Source organism: Lithobates pipiens, unplaced genomic scaffold (genome assembly GCF_037356315.1).
Source record: "Lithobates pipiens isolate NorthernLeopardFrog02 unplaced genomic scaffold, aLitPip1_a1.2 Scaffold_22, whole genome shotgun sequence".
Classification (NCBI taxonomy): domain Eukaryota; kingdom Metazoa; phylum Chordata; class Amphibia; order Anura; family Ranidae; genus Lithobates; species Lithobates pipiens.
In genome coordinates, this window is record NW_027507784.1 from 105,501,992 (window position 1) to 105,515,151 (window position 13,160).

Genomic DNA, 13,160 nt, shown 5'->3' on the forward strand with positions numbered 1-13,160 from the left:
TGAGAGTGCGGGAGTGGCTGGCTCTGGCTCTCAGTGGATCGCTGAGAGGCTGAACTGGTCCAGGCTCTTGGGTGGATTTTGACAATATGGTTGCAATCTTCCTGCAGGCTCTGATGTCAGCTGATAGCAGGCTTCAGTCCGCGGTTGGCTGAAAACGGGTCACATGAGTTCAGAATGAACTGCACTCCTGTGATCCACAGGAGAAGTACAGCCAAATGAGCTTGGACGGTACTCCTCTAAGGAAAATATTTTAGGAACCTAATTTTTATTTTTTCTCATGCAGCCACAGCTTGAGCCATACTCGTATCCATCAAAACTCCAACCAGATCCACCCAACAATGCCTATATTTGGGCTATACTTTAGCAATTTTTTGTAGGAAGAACAAATTAAAACAATTGTAAGCTATGACATCAGTTACCTCCAAACAAGCCATACATCAAAATTCTGTACATGTAGAACTGACATTTTTAATTCAAGGCGTGGGAATAAATTCCTTGTTCAGGCAGCATGAATCCCAAACCAATGAAAATAAAAATCCACATTCATATATTTTTATGCATCTTTCTCCAGACACTAGAGAGGCTTTTGAGTGTGTTCTGCATATGTTAATCATATTCTACACCCCAAATCTGAAATGCAATAGCTTAAGGGATTTTCCACATACAATACTAATTAAACAGCATTCATTGAAAAAAATGTTTAAAAGCTTAAAGTGCTAGAGACATACAGTGGCGTTAATCAAGTGTAGCAAAAAAATATTACTCAGAGGAGAGTGGAAATTAATTCTGTTTAAACAGCATCTAAATGTAGCGAGCAATAACCTTCCCCTATTTTCAATATTTAATGTTAAACACTAGAAGTGTATGTGCACCTCCCTGTATTAATAGAAGCGTGGTTCATTTTGGCAGTATTTCACTGACGTAGCCCAAGGCCATGGGTAATGGAACATTACTCACTATGATAGCCAGATTTCTTCTGCATGGCGGTTACAGGGCAATCTTTATGAGCCAGAAGAAGCTGTTTCAGCTGTGCCACTTCATTTCTCAGCAGGGTGACTTCATTCTAGAGGTAAAGGGGAAAACTTTCTCTTTAGAAACGAATGGAAGAAGTTCTCAAAGTTTACAGAAAAAGTGCTAACATCCATACAGCAAGCTGATGCTTTTCAGAAGAACTTTGCAGTATTCAATATAACTTTATTAGCACATTTACAGAATAGGACTTCACAAAATGTACATATTTCTTTACAAACAGAAAGTCAATCTACACTTGACTGAAAATCATCTTCTACTCATGAGAAACTGGGTGGCAAAACTGCTGCAACTCCACCCACCTGCCAAAGCATTTTCGAAGGGGACTTGTCCCTGTTAATTTACTTTTATTTTTATTGTGGTTTCAATGAGGTCCTAACACCCCCCCCCCAAACGCAGATCACAAATGCAGTGCAATTGCCTGCAGCAGATCGCATGGTACCATCTTGCCATGCAATCTGGCAGAGTGAGTTTTTTAAAAGCAGTACATGTATGACTTTCGATGTGATCCAATTGAACTGCACTGAATCGCACTGGAATGCGAACCATGTTCCTTTGTAATTCAGGTGTGACCTGGCCTAAAAATGAATGCATCTTTCAGTTAAATCAGCAAAATTGTTTCCAGGTGCATCAAAACAAAAAGGAGTGCAAAGTCTTAAGCCTCACGCGTACCACCAGTTTGACCCGCTTGGTTGAATCAAAAAATGATAGCTCATGTCGGAGCCGCTGTACTAACAAGCTGATGTTTGTAAAGCGATCTCCCCTGCTGTTCTATTGTGCTCTGACAGGGGTATAGCCCCCCTCCCCCCACTAGAACACTCCGGGCAGCGCTCTCAACCATTGGCTGAGAGCGCTGATCAGGAGCTGGTCAGCAGACCTTTTTTGGTCATGAGCCTTCGACAGTAGCCAGCCAACCAACTGCCATACACACAGGCCAAATGCCAGCCAATATTCTGCCCATGTGTACTAGGCTTAAAGTGATACGAAAGTCTTGTTTTTTTTGTTTCAAAATAACAAACATGTTGTACATACCTGCTCTGTTGCAGTGCTTTTGCACAGAGCAGCCCAGATCCTTCTCTTCTCGGGTCCCTCTTCAGTGCTCCTGACCCCTCCCTCCTGCTGAGTGCCCCCACAGCAAGCAGCTAGCTATAGGGGCACCCGAGCCGCAGTTTTGTGTATCGATTCAGACACAGAGACGTGGCCCTGCATCCTCTCTCTCTTGATTGGTTCACTGACTTTGGTTGACAGCAGCGGGAGCCAATGGTGCTTCGCTGCTGTCTCAGCTAATGAGGAGAGAGAGTCCGGACAGCCAAGTCTGTCATGCAACAACACTGGATCTAGATAGAGCTCAGGCAAGTATTAGGGTCTGTTTTCTTTGGAAAACAACCGCAGCCTGAGTAGAAAAAATGTTCTCTGTCTGCAAGCTGCAGGGACACACCCTTGTCCTATGTGTGAAAGCAGTGGTCTCTCTGCAAAGATTAGATTCACTCCCCGCTGCGTCAACTTTATTAGCTCTCCCTGCTGACTGGAGAGCTCTAGGTGTGACTCTGCAGGTGGCATCAGATCTCTGCACAGAGACCACTACTGCCATGCTAAGAGCAAGGGTCCTACTCTGCTGCATGTTGGCAAGGCATAGGCTTATCTACGCAGGTTGTACTGATTTATAAAGAAAACCAATTGTAAGGCTTTGCATTACTTTTGTTTTGATGCACTTGGATTGTATTGTGCCAATTTACATTACTAGTTCAGTTGGGGTTTACATTACAAGAAATAAATAGGGGACAACATACGTCTCCTCCTAATACTCTAAAGATAGGGAGAAAGACTCTGTGGTGGCAAGAGACAAAGCCAAAAAAATGCAAGGGGGTGTCTTGCTCATTTTATAAGATTCAGCCCACTGGCATCCATCTATAATGGAGATATCAGTTTGGCCCACTGACCCTTTAGGAATACATAATGTTAAAGTGTTACTAAACCCAGTATGAAAATAGTTAATCCGACCCCCCCCCCCCCCCCCCACAGTGCCCACAGCTTATAAATCTTCTTTTTATCATTAAAATACTGCCACTGAATACCTTTTTGGATGATCTGTATACCACAGTTACATGATAAACTGCACAGTTTCTTCAGTACTGAGAGTTCAGGAAGGAGGAGATTTCCACTGCGGCCTGTATACATGCCCACATGTGTCATGTCAATATTATGTGACTTGGCTATTTCTGAGAACAAGTAACTGTTCTCTCCAGCATAAAAGACACAACTGAGCATGTGCAGGTTGGCTACCCTGCCTTTGTTAGCTGGCCTTCCCCAGATAGACTGTGCAGGAGGGAAGGATCTATGCATACAGAATAAAACAGCCTTTTTACACAATGCAGAGGATTAACCCCTTAATTTCCACAGTAAGTATAATAAGCATGCTATGCTGCATATACAGACTGATTTTACTGTTGTGGGTTTAGTAACACTTAAATACATATTAGGGCTGAAAAATTGTCAACAGTCAAATAATGCAATAATATTGCATCCAGAGCAATTGCATAGCTTAATTATTTTGAGTCATTCCTATTATCAGTGAAAGGATATGATGGCCATTAAAAGGTAAATCATCATCTCCTAGATTAGACAAATAGACCCCCGTAATCTACATTTGTTTTTGCAAGCCTATAGCAAAGTGCATTTTATAGTATCACCTGTAATTAAAGCATACGTAAAACAGAATGTAATGCAATATTACCTTATCATTCACAAACATGTATTTGACTAATTTCACATAGTACTAAACTTATATACAGTACGCTGTATGTTCTGGAAGCTAGTGACATAAAATATAACAATATATAACAATGAATAAAATGAAGGAAAAAAAACAATAGTGATATTATCATTGATAAAAATAATAACAGAAAAAAGGTGTTTTGTACCTGCAGTAAAAGAAATTACACCTGAATCCAACACTTTCACTTTCTTTAAAACTATTATTTGCAGCCCTATGGTGTCTAAGAAACACATATTTGAAGTGGTTGTAAACCTCAGACATGAAATATGAACAAAGAATATCCCTCTATAGTATGTACTTGTCTCAATTAATCGCACAGAGTGTCATTTCTGTGTACTGCTTCGTTTTTCTGCTATCAGCATGAGTAACTTCTGAGAAGTTTTCCTGACGACCAAGAGAAAAAAAAAGGGGGGGGGAGTTCTAGCACACCACCTGTGATTGACAACCTCCACTGTGTCTCTTTGTGCTGTGGGAAGGGGGCGTAAATTAAATATTTTACAACTCAACCGGCAAACAAGAAATGTTACCCTCATTAGCAGTGATATTACCTTTGAGTGAGTAACTATATAGTTGGTGTAGAATCAATGCGGAGGAAAAATAGCTAACAGTCCGAAACCAGACAGGCTCAAAAGCGTCAGCAGCTGACAGCAAACCAAGTGTTGGCTGAATCAGTAATAGTTACTCAAAGCTAATATCACTGCTAATGAGGGTAACATTTCTTGTTTCCCGGTTGAGTTGTAAAACATTTCATTTATATTTTTCTACATACCTTAGACTCATACAATTTGAGTGTCCCTCAAACATATGTGGTGAGACCTGTTTTCCTACGTTTTGATCATGTGTTTTCTATGCCTTTGTAACCTTGACATTTTGTCACTACGTTCTGAATTTGTTTGATTTTTGACTACTTATTAAGTTCAATAAATATACATGTGCTGTATTTATGCTATACGCACTTCAAAAGGATGTTTCTTATTTATGTTTTGTTATTGCAGCATACAAAAGAGCTTTACCATCAATCTCCTGAAGAAACTCTAACGAGTGAAACATGTCGAGAGTGGTAGTGCTATATATGGTTATGTTTGAATAACTTCTATATCCTGTTGTATGAATGTATTATTGTCTTCCTTTTGTTTTTATCATTTTGCAATTTAATAAAAACTAACATCTTTTATACTTCTACTTCTGGTATTTTGAGCTATGCACCTGATACCGCTAAAGTCCCGAGGTTTGTTACCTCTCAATCTCCCTTTTTGCTCTATTTTGTATATTTGGGATGTGGTATCTTTACTTTGATGTCTTCATGTTGTTTTTTGGACATCTTATCTTGGTTTAAAGTAGTTGTGAACATACAATGTTAAAGTCTCTAATAAAGTTATAACTATGCAGTCCCCGTAATTGCTGATCTTTCGGACCTTTTTTACACAGTTAAAAAGTTCTATAATGAAACCATGCATCTCTTCTTCTTAATAGCAGGGGGAAGGGTTACAGGACATGGTGCAGACACACAGTGTGCCTGTATTCAACAGTCTGCACAGCCTGAAGCAGGCTGTGCCTGTGGAGGCGGTGTGTTCAAGAGGCAGGTTGTGATTGATCGGCGGGCGTGGTGGCTGAACAAAATACCTATTACAGGCGTGTCTTGTAACTCTGAATGACCAGCCAAAGGAAGAAAGCGGACCATGCAAGCACAGATTGCATTCTGTGCTTTGTGTGATCAGTTTTTTTTTTTTAAATCAGAAAAGAGTTTTATTAACCACTTAAGTCCAGGACCATTTTGCTGGCCATAGACCAGACCACTTTTTGCGATTCAGCAGTGCGTTGTTTTAACTGACAATTGCGCGGTCGTGCGGCATGGCTCCCAAACAAAATTGATGTCCTTTATTTTACCACAAATAGAGCTTTCTTTTGGTGGTATTTGATCACCGCTGAGGTTTTTATTTTTTGCGCTATAAACAAAAAAAGTGTAAATTTTGAAAAAAAATCATTATTTTTGACTGTGTTTTACACATCACTGATCTCTGCTACAATCATAGGGAACAGAGATCAGTGTCACTGTTGCTAGGCAGAACAGAGAGATGCTTGTTTACTTTAGCATCTCCCCGTTCTTCCTCCCCGTCAGACGATCGCGGACTCACGGAGGTCCCGATCGATGCGCTCACACGATGGCACGGTGGCAAATTTAAAAGGGACGTACCTGTACGCCCATTTGCCTGTCCGTGCCATTCTGCCGACGTACATCGGCGTGCGCACGTCGGGAAGTGGTTAAAAGCAAAACAACTTCCAGTGTACATACATTTTAGAAACAAGTAAACCGGTGTGATCAGTTTAGAACAAGAAAGAATGATGACTGGCAGGATCAACAAGGCACTTCAGCTAGAATAAGTACATGAAAGTGACAGACTATGATTTTTAAAATACACATATGTGAACACACACACAAAATAATATTTAGGGTAGCATATACAGTTGTGCTCATAAGTTTACATACCCTGGCAGAATGTATGATTTCTTGGCCATTTTTTAGAGAATGAATTATAACACAAAAACATTTATTTCACTCATGGTTAGCGTTTGGCTGAAGCCATTTATTATGAATCAACTGTGTTTAATCTTTTTAAATCATAATGACAATAGAAACTACCCAAATCACATGGCCTATGATGAAAGGTACACCATTCCTACTTTGAAACACGGAGGTGGATCGCTGATGTTTTGGGGATGTGTGAGTTACAAAGGAACAGGAAATTTGGTCAAAATTGATGGCAAGATGAATGCAGTATGTTATCAATAAATACCGGAGGAACATTTGCATTCATCAGCCAGGAAGCTGCCCATGGGACGTACTTGGACATTTCAACCTGACAATGATCCAAAACACAAGGTCAAGTCGACCTGTCATTGGTTACAGCACAATAAAGTGAAGGTTCTGGAGTAACCATCTCAGTCTTCTGACCTCAATATCATTGAGCCACTCTGGGGAGATCTCAATTATGCAGTTCATGCAAGTCAGTCCAAGAATTTACAGGAACTGGAGGCTTTTTGCCAAGAGGAATGGGCAGCTTTACCTTCTGAGAAGATAAAGAGCCTCATCCACAAATACCACAAAAGACTTCAAGCTGTCATTGATGTCAAAGGGGGCAATACACGGTATTAAGAACTGGGTTATGTAAACTTTTGATCAGGGTCATTTGGGTAGTTTCTGTTGCCATTATGATTTAAAAAGAGTAAAACACAGTTAATTTGATAATAAATGGCTTCAGCCAAACACTAACCATGAGTGAAAGAAAAGTTTTTGTGTTATCATTAATAGTCTCTGAAAAATGGCCAAGAAATCATAAATTCTGCCAGGGTATGTAAACTTATGAGCACAACTGTACTTTAAACCACAGCAAGCTAATTACATTTGCCCTTAGCCCATGTGCATACATAGTCTTAGGACTTTTGGGCTTCAACTTGTACAAGAGCAGTTTGTACAGTAAACATTTGAAATGCTTTCCACAAGCTCTGTTGAATAAGCAACCTTCAGCTCCTGTCTGAGGTTGTTAAACACAGATCTGAATAGGTAAGCTGGCTGTCACTTTAAGGGAGCTGCTAGCAGGCTTTAAACAGGCTTTAGCACTCCTTGAAACTTGATAGAAGCCTGCTAGCAGAATGTTTAAAGTGATAGTCAACACTTCTAATTAGTCCTGTTTAAAATTCTCAAACTAATGCTGAAGGGCGCTTTAAAACCTTGAACAAAACTGCCCCTGAAGCTTGCTAAAAGCTTTGCAAATAGTTTGCAAAAGCTTTCAGGACACACTGCTATTATAAAAGTTTCAGCCCAAAAGTTATCCGAGTCAGACCCCTGTAACAAACTGAAGGGGCCCATAAATTCTAATAATGAAAATAACACCCCTAACCCCCTCATTAGCCCCCACTAGAAGTATATTGTGTTTTTTATACTTTTCAGTTGGTTAGATGACATACTTGGGTTTATTTACTAAAACTGGAGAGTGCAAAATCTGGTGCAGCTGTGAATAGAAAGCAATCAGCTTTTAGTTTTTTTTCATCAGCGCTTATTTGAACAAGATAAAGTTAGAAGCTCAATGGCTACCATGAACAGCGCCAGATTTTGCACTCTCCAGTTTTAGTAGATCAACCCCACTTCTTCTCGGAGATGGGTTTTTCTCATTGCAGAGATGCCATGATGTCAGTGCCCCCTTTTGCGCCATTACACAGCACGTGCATGGAGCCATGGTGACACGCCCTAATGGGGGCGATCCATGATGCCCTACAAGCCTGTCCCAGGGGTTGAATGACATTAGTCATTATTTAACCCTGAAGACTGAAGACACCCTGTGGAAAAAAGGCAGTAAAGAGGAGGGGGGTTTTGAGTTGCTTTTAAATATTAAACCTGGCCTAAAGCTAGATTCACAATGCTGCAATACGATTTTAGAATGTCACTGTCAGTGCGATTATGTTGTGCTACTTGAATGTCATTTGCATAGTCTATGGAGCCAAAATTGGGCTGGAATTGCACTAAAGTAGTACAGGAACCTTTTTCAAAATTATTCCATACTGAGATGCGTTGATGTGAATGGACACTCATGAAAACAATGCGATTTCCATTGTCATGCGACTCGTCATATCTGAAATCACACTTGAGCAACCAGGCCTGAGGGACCTTAAAAAAGAGCACAGAGTTTGTTTTTAAGTAGGATTTAGTTTTAAATGTTTAAAATGAAGAAAAACATGCATAAAGTAAATATATTTTCCTTTAATTGCCTGTACTGGAGAAAACCCATACAGAAATACAGTAAAATACTTTAAAAGTGTATTTATGGCCTAAATGACAAGCACACAATGAGGTTACCGCCTTCAGTCAGACTAAATTTGTACTAAACATAGCCATATAGCCACTACTTTCAATGCATACTTTAGTTTTTTCTAAGTAGTAATTTTAACTAAAAATCCTGAACTAAAGATCACCCATAAATTCCAAGTTGGTTAACACCTTCTGAGCCTGCACAGCACACATTGCAATGCAATTAATACACTGGATTTCAAAGAATATAGATTTTTAATAGGCTTAGCTCCAATGGGTTAACTTTCACATAAAATCTTTATGAGCTGTTGAGAACTGGCTGCAAAGTGAAGGTAAATCATTGCAGAGGATGGCAAATGCATTGAAAGTGGAATAGACTGTATAGGCTGAGCAGTAAAACTAATGCATTAAATAATTCAGTTTAGGCATGGACAGAAACTATTGAATTTATATATATTTTTTGCATACATTTTAAAATCCAACTATTTGTACCTTTCTGGCTATTTTTGTTGTTTAAAACAGGATGAGAAGTTTATAGATTCTACTTGCGATTTAAAAAAAAATGTGGTTGCAAGGGCTCTTAATTACTGTGACCAAAGAAATTATTAATATTTTGCTTGTGACCATGTACTTATTGTAAAATTGATAGAAAGGTTAGTGTACTCCTTAACTAAATGTAGGCAACGGGAAACCTTAAAATGATACTAAAGTCTTTTTTTTTCATTAAAAATAACAAACATGTTATACTTACCTGCTTTGTGCAGTGGTTTTGCACAGAGAAGCCCAGATCTTCCTCTTCTCGGGTCCCTCTTCAGTGCTCCTGGCCCTCTTCCTCCTGTTAAGTTCCCACATAGCAAGTAGCTTACTATGGGGTTTACCGAGCCAAGCTGGATCTCCCTGTGTCCATTCAGACATGGAGCTGTGGCCCAGCCCCACCTCCTTTCTCTCCTCATTGGCTCGCTAACTTTGATTGACAGCAACGGGAGCCAATGGTGCCCTGATGCTGTCTCAGCCAATGAGGAGAGGAGTCCCGGATAGCAGAGTCTCTTGTGCAACGAACAAGAAAGCTTATCATCTTAATGCATAGAATGCATTAAGATAAAAAAAAAAAACCTTCTGCCCTTACAACCACTTTAACCTCCGCAGCCCCCTCTAACTGCTGGTATGAAAAAAAAAAAAATGCAGAATTTACTTACCTGAAGCCGCAGTCACTTGAAAATCTTCCTCTCTTCTTTAGTTTACTTCCTGGGGTCCTTCTTTGTGATGCATAACCTCCTATTGGAAGAGACAACACCTCCAGCAACCAGATGCTATCTCATAGGAAAACTCAATGGGGCGGTGAGTAGACCGATGCCCAAGAAGGTAGTGAGGAAAAAATTGCCGGTCCCCAGGGCAGGAAAATAGCTTGGCTCAGAGGAAACTGTGACTTTATTTTCACTGCAAGATGCTTGGGATAAGGTGTTTGGAATTAAGATAGATTGATGCACAATTCACCATTTCAATTTCATTCTTGTTTGAAATTTGGCTTTTGGCTCAGTTCACACTGTCGTGACTTGGGATCCAACTTGTGAGACCCCAAGTCGCATTACATGTGAAATCCCATGTTAGTCAATGAGATCTATCCTAATTAGCATTACCAAAATCACTCTGACTTTAGAAAAGGTTCCTGTACTACTTCAAGGCAACTTCTACCTGACTTGTGCCCATAGACTTTAATGTAAGTTGCCTCCAAGTCGGATCCTCATCTTAAATGATTTGATTTGGATCTGACTTTACAGGAAGATTACACAGGCATTCCCTGCGGTGTAGCCCCACCCTTGCTTCAAAGTTGCATCAAAAGTAGCGCTCAAGTCACCAGCAAATTGTCAGGAAGTGGCCTGGCAAAATCACACCATAGGTCGCAGTAGTGTGAACCAAGCCTTAAACGTTGCCTCTTTGTTACAAAAAACAGTACATTTTAGAGGTTGTAGTTGTTGGATTCATGTATGGTCTACATTGCTGAGTACAGTGACTCTGGTTAGGCACCTCTCACACATGTAAGAGCATCAAAAAGATGCTTCAGATTAAATTTAATGGCTACCAAGAAAAAAAAAAAACGACCACCACTCCAATAGCTGATAGTCCAGAAGTATTTAACAAGGTTCAATCTGTAGGTTGAACCAATTCAAAATTAGGAAGCGCTTTGGTTAAAAGGTTTCAACAGCTATTTTCTTCTATACCTCCTGGACATACACAATACATAACAGACAGACATTTACCCTGCGCAACATTTGCTGTTTAGCCGACTGGGACCAACTACAGTATCTAAAAACATTTGTCGTTTGTTTGATTTATGCTTATCTGAAGAAAGCCAAAATGCACAGAACTTTTGGTTACCAGCGCAGGTCCATCCTATTTATACAAAACGTGAGTTGTTTTCTGCTTGTTCAATATGTAAATCTTGCCTATGAGTGCATCTTTAGTGAAGGACAGTTTTTAGCCTACTGACCAATATAAGTAACAATGGGATTTAAGTTCCACAAAGTGACTTTTTCATCTTGTCAAGTAGTATAGTCATGATGAAATAAACAGTCATTTAAATGTGATTTATTTATTCCTGCTTTTTCTTAGACTGTGGGTAGCAGATCTGCTTTTTTCACCATGGTTTCTGATATTCCTCATACTGAGGTCCAAAGTTCCTCACATTGCTTGGGGCAGGGGGCTAGTAACAAAGTATATATGGCATTATAGGGTTGATTTACTAAAGGCAAATAGACTGCACACTTTGCAGTTGCTCCAGAGCTTATTAAATGAGCAGAAGCTCTGCTGACTTTCCTCATCAAATCATGTGCAAGCAAACATGCAGTTTTTTTTTCATTTTCCTTGCATGTGATTGGGTATTCTTTGTAACATGAAGGTTTACCTCATTTACTAAGCTTTGGAGCAACTGCATTTTGCGAAGTGCACAGTCTATTTTTAGTACATCCACCCCTATGTCATCATGGGCATGGCTATTTGACTAGTGAAAAGAAATGTAGTAGAGTAAGGTATAGCAAAAAAAAGATTGTTACACACCCATAGAGTAAACCTATCATTTGGCCATGCTGGACAAAACAGCAGGCTTACTTTAACCTAGACATCCCCAGCAGGAAATACGTTTTTTTCGCTACCCCACCATCAAAAAGAGCCGAGTGGAAAGTCAAGTGGAAAGCTATGAGTCGATGGAATTATAGCATGCACAGGGCTAAGGACTCCCCACGGAACAGTACTGACTGGTCCAGCACAATCACATGGAGTGGGTCACATTATCTGCCATATCTAGAAGTGCCAGATATTTCCTTCAGCTCCTAGCACTGGGTGTAATAACGGGAGAGTGAAGACAAATGGGTATATGCTGGGGAGGGATAGGCAATTAAAGCAAACCTGTTGCTTTTCCCCGACTGAGCAAAGTACAGGGTTTTTAAGCCTACAAATCATAAACAGAGGGAATTTAAAACTGAATCCATCTTAAACATTCATCTGTACTCAGCAAAGACAAAGAATAACAACATTGAAGATACTGTATCTTAAAGCAGTAGTAAACCCTGCTTTGTTATTTTTACCTACAGCCTATAATAAGGCTTACCTGTAGGTAAAATGAACCTGCACCATTTAGGAGATATTCACCATGTATGCAGCCACTGACGTCATCGTGGCTCCGGACACTCACAGCTCCAGAGCCCGCAATCCCAGAAGAAAAGACGGAGATGTCAGCCCTCTCAGCAGTGACCGAGCACTGCTGGAAGGGCTTTGTTCTAAGATGAATATTTCATAATGTGTTAGTATGCGATGCATACTAGCACATTATGCCATTGTCTTTCAGGTTTTTGTTTTTTTTCAGCGCTTTACTAGCGCTTTAAGATAGAGAACATCTACAAAAATATAAGAGACTGTTAAAACCTAAAACTCCCACTCCCGCAACAAGATCAAGCCACCAAGCTAATAATATTAAGCCTATATTTTTTTTTGTTACCACCTGGTAACGTGTGGCATAGATGAACTGCCTTTCACCCACGCCAGGCACAATTATAGCATTAAGCGCAATGTGAGCCAGTCGAAAACTGTTTGTGGTCTCAACTGGCACACGAAAGGCAGACCTCCAAACATATTACTTTTACTATCAAATGCAACGTAAAAGTAATCATGGGTCATTACTGCCCACTATGCTGATCAGCTCTGCCAGCATGTCAAGTGAAGAGTTATTAAGGAAAGCACAGGATTGATTAATGTGCGCACATAAAGAACGCTTTAATTATTTCTGTGACATTCAATTTTCTTTACAAGTCATTCTGTTCTTCACAGCCGACGGTTTTGCTGTTGGCAGACAAAGACTTTGTTCTCTTGAAATCACCGCCAACATGGGCATTTTAACCCTTGGCAGCTTGCTTGTTAAGAGACAAATGCAAGAAAATGCTTAATGCTTCCATGAATATTCTACAGCTAGTGTGTGATGGAGCACAGGTTTAGGCTGTATGCATGAAGAATAGAACTGAATCTATTCATAAAAGCTGGAAGATAGAAATAATAGGCTTA

At 40.0% G+C, this 13,160-nt stretch overlaps 1 protein-coding gene across 3 annotated transcripts in view; it reads right to left on the reverse strand.

Annotated features, from left to right (window-relative positions):
• The window catches only part of ATF2 (activating transcription factor 2), a 176,891-nt gene that overhangs the window by 45,617 nt on the left and 118,114 nt on the right, over positions 1 to 13,160 (reverse strand). For all 3 annotated transcript variants that reach the window (XM_077448059.1, XM_077448060.1, XM_077448058.1), the window contains one exon: positions 958 to 1,063. In XM_077448059.1, the coding sequence (XP_077304185.1) occupies positions 958 to 1,063 (106 nt within the window). The remainder of the gene's footprint in view (positions 1 to 957; positions 1,064 to 13,160) is intronic.